General features: G+C 42.3%; 1 protein-coding gene across 1 annotated transcript; it reads left to right on the top strand.

Annotated features, from left to right (window-relative positions):
• The first annotated feature begins 383 nt into the window (after positions 1-383).
• On the top strand, positions 384-2,408 carry LOC118753168. Its single transcript, XM_036488036.1, has one exon. It carries the CDS (start codon positions 384-386, stop codon positions 2,406-2,408), a length of 2,025 nt encoding a protein of 674 aa, XP_036343929.1.
• Positions 2,409-3,865: the final 1,457 nt, after the last annotated feature.

Genomic DNA, 3,865 nt, shown 5'->3' with positions numbered 1-3,865 from the left:
TCAGCAACCAAGCCTGGAATCGTTGGAGCAAGTGAAGGTCAAAGGGTTCCAGCAACCGTATACATAGGTACCGTACTGTCACATATGTATATAGGTGGAGCATGTGCTAATGAAAATTTATGTGCACACTACTGAGTACATAACATTGCAAGTATAAGTATACACATACCACAAATTTGCATACCATTTACATTATAGTCAATTCGTCTATTTACTTGTGAGTATATGCTTATATATACGTACATCTGTATTATCAACGGCATTTTTTACTCTCGCACCTTTGTCAACGCTTCTCTTGTCTTGCCTTGCGTTACGCACCGTTGTCGCTTAACTGGAGCGAATTAACAGAGTTAGTAATTTCGTTTGTTGAACATTTATTAAATATGGGCGAGGAAGATGAGGTTACGCATGCCAGTGCAGGCAACGATCACTCCAAAGTAGAAGCAAAACTAGTTCTATTCAGAACGCAACGAAATGTATTCGAGCGCCATATAACTAATCTCCACGACAAGGTAAATTCTGATGGTGACAAGGAGGACGCAAGAGTACTCGAATGCAGACTTCAAATTTTAGATTCGCACTATCGTCAATTATGCCAAATTCAAACGCAGATTGAGAATTTGCAAAGCACCGACACTGCACGAGCATCACAAGAAGAATTGTTTATCGCCGCAAAGGTGAAAATCATGGCTTTATTACAAGCAAAGCGTCGTCCTAGTGCACCACCCATGGCAGAAAGCTCCTTTATAAATACTACTATGACTGCTGGAGCTGCACACCATAACCGTTTGCCTAAGTTGAAGCTGCCAAGCTTTGACGGCAAGTATGCAACCTTCAAAAGGTTCAAAAGCACGTTTGCAAACTTAATACACAATGACCCATACATTGCGACAATAGATAAATTCAATTATTTATTGAACTGTTTGTCTGGACCCGCACTAGAAGTTGTGCAGTCCTTTCAGATAACTGAAGATAACTACTCCAAGGCGTTGGAACGATTGGACGCTCGATACGACAACGACGTACTCATCTTTTTAGATTGCATTTCAAGTCTTTTTGCGTTACCAACGATGACACAACCCGAGGCGACGACGCTACAGAAACTCGTCGATAATGCATCCGCTATACGTGGATCTCTTCTTTCCATAGGGTCGGCCGAAGAAATCATGAACAACATAATGATACACATACTGCTTTCGAAGGTCGACGCCCAAACCAAAGCGAAGTACAACGAGCAGCAAGGTTTCGATAAACTGTCCTCATGGGAGGATTGTTGCAACACTCTAAACCGTCGATGTCAATATCTTGAGAGCCAAGGCGATCATCAGTCAGATCAGCGTGGCGCAAAGCCCAAGGTTAAACAGGCATCAACTTCAAAGACGTTTGTGACCACTAATGCGAACTGTGTGTATTGCAACTCACCGTCGCACTATATCAGCAGCTGCAATAAATTCAAGGAGTTATCCTTGCAGCAACGAATCGATTATGTACGCAAGGCTGGCATATGCTTCAACTGTCTACGAAAGACGCACTGCATGAAAGAATGCCAATCAAAATCTAGATGCAAAATTTGTCAATCAGTTCATCACACACTTCTACACAATTTTACGCAAGGTGCCAATTTACGAATGCCCGTTTCCACCGCTCCATCAAAAGTCCAAGACTCGAATAATGCTATGCCCCAATCAAGCGCCTTGTTGGTGTCACGCACTATTAAAAAGGGCATAATCCCAACTGCAATAGTCCAAATTAGAGACAAATTTGGTCAACTACACTTAGTTCGCGCATTATTAGATTCATGTTCTGAAATTAGTTTCATTACAGAGGAAACAGCAAAACTGTTGCAGCTTGAAAGGCGTCGCGTACAACAAGAAGTGAGCGGTATCGCAGGTATACGCCAAAAGATCAGTCATAACGTATTTGCAACGTTAAAGTCACGCTGCTCAGAGTTTGAGTGGTCTTCTACATTTTCGGTAATAAAAAAGATTTGCGCAAACCAACCTCAAGAAACAATTGACACCTCAGAATGGTGCTTACCTCCTGGAATAACTCTTGCTGATCCACAATTTTATTTATCTACCAAAGTGGATATTTTGATCAACACTATGGGATTTTTTGAGGCAATGCGAGAAGGTAAATACAACCTGGGTCCAAATATGCCCTGCTTGCTTAACTCTGCGTACGGGTGGATTGTTGGCGGAAGTATTGGGAGTGCTGATATCAGTAAGGCGCAGCAGTGTAATGTAGTTCAAGAAGCTAGCAGTCTTGAACAACTTGTTAAAAAATTTTGGGAAGTTGAAGACTGTATCACTAAACCAGCAAAATTTACTGACGAAGAACAAATGTGCGAAGAACATTTCGTCAACACAGTAAGAGTGCAACAGGACGGCCGTAAGGCTTCCTTTTAAAACAATGCCAAATGCTCTTGGCAACTCATTTGACAACGCGAGCAAACGTTTCAAAATGCTCGAGAGAAGATTTGGCCGGGATGAACAGCTCAAGAATCTATACTCCGAGTTCATGAACGAGTATATCTCACTGGGTCATATGTCACTCGCACAAAATGTCAACTTAATGAAACCTCACTTTTACATACCTCATCATTGCATTTTGCGACCGCAGAGTTTAACAACAAAACTTCGCGTTGTCTTTGACGCCTCTGCGTAAACAACATCAGGACAGTCATTCAACGAATTGCTTATGGTGGGGCCAACCATTCAACAAGACTTAATTATAACGCTTCTTTCGTTTCGTTTGAATAGGTTTGCTCTCACGGGCGATATAGCAAAGATGTATCGCCAATTCGTCGTCAGCGAGCAAGATAGACTGTTTCTATTAATATTGTGGCGATCTGCGCCAACCAGCCCAATTGAAACATACACGTTAAATACTGTGACGTACGGAATGTCGGCTGCACCCTTCCTTGCAATTAGAGCACTTCATCATATCGCTGATTTGCATCAAGACGAATTTCCCATTGGAGCTAACACGCTACGCAATGATCTCTATGTGGATGATCTCTTGACGGAAGCTGAACAAATAGAAGAATTGCAATACAAAAAGAATGAACTAGTTAAATTGCTGCGGAAGGCCGGACTGCAGCTCACCAAATTTAGCAGCAATTGTAGAGAGATTACTCCCACATCCGAAAACGAAGTGTTTATTGAATTGGGTGACCATGAGGTTACAAAGGCATTAGGTATCGCATGGCAACCGAATGGTGATAATTTTGTATTCAGCTACCACGTTGAAATCAATGAACCGTGTACAAGACGCTCAATACTTTCTGTTGTTGACCGAATTTTCGATATTCTAGGCTTAATCAGCCCTATTATAATTCGATGTAAGATCTTTATGCAAGATCTGATTCTAAAAGGACGCAATTGGGACACACCGATTGATGAACACTCTAGCACCACATGGAAGGCTTTAACGGAAGACTTGCGTTAGCGAAGATCGAAGTCCCACGCTATGTCTTCACATCGAAAAATTACATATGCGACATACATGGCTTCGCAGACGCCTCTGAGAGAGCATATGGATGCTGCCTATACGTCCGCGCCAAATTAGCAACTGGCGTTAAGGTCAGCTTACTCGTCGCGAAGTCAAAGGTAGCACCAACTCGCGTACTTTCATTGCCCAAACTTGAACTTTGTGCTGCTGTGCTATTAAGCCGAACTTGGCGCAAATTCTCGTATAAATTAGATTCTTACATCAATACTGTACATTTCTGGACTGACTCCAAAATTGTGCTGCAGTGGATGAAAATGCACGCGTCTAAACTTCATTGCTTTGTAGCGAATAGGGTGTCGGAACTTCAAGAGCACAGCGCTAATATTGCTTGGAGACACGTTCCGTCATCAAA

The sequence above is a fragment of the Rhagoletis pomonella genome, unplaced genomic scaffold, assembly GCF_013731165.1.
Source record: "Rhagoletis pomonella isolate Grant_MI unplaced genomic scaffold, Rhpom_1.0 Rhpom_scaffold_02147, whole genome shotgun sequence".
In the NCBI taxonomy this organism is placed as follows: Eukaryota; Metazoa; Arthropoda; class Insecta; order Diptera; family Tephritidae; genus Rhagoletis; species Rhagoletis pomonella.
This window is presented reverse-complemented; position numbering and strand designations above follow the sequence as displayed.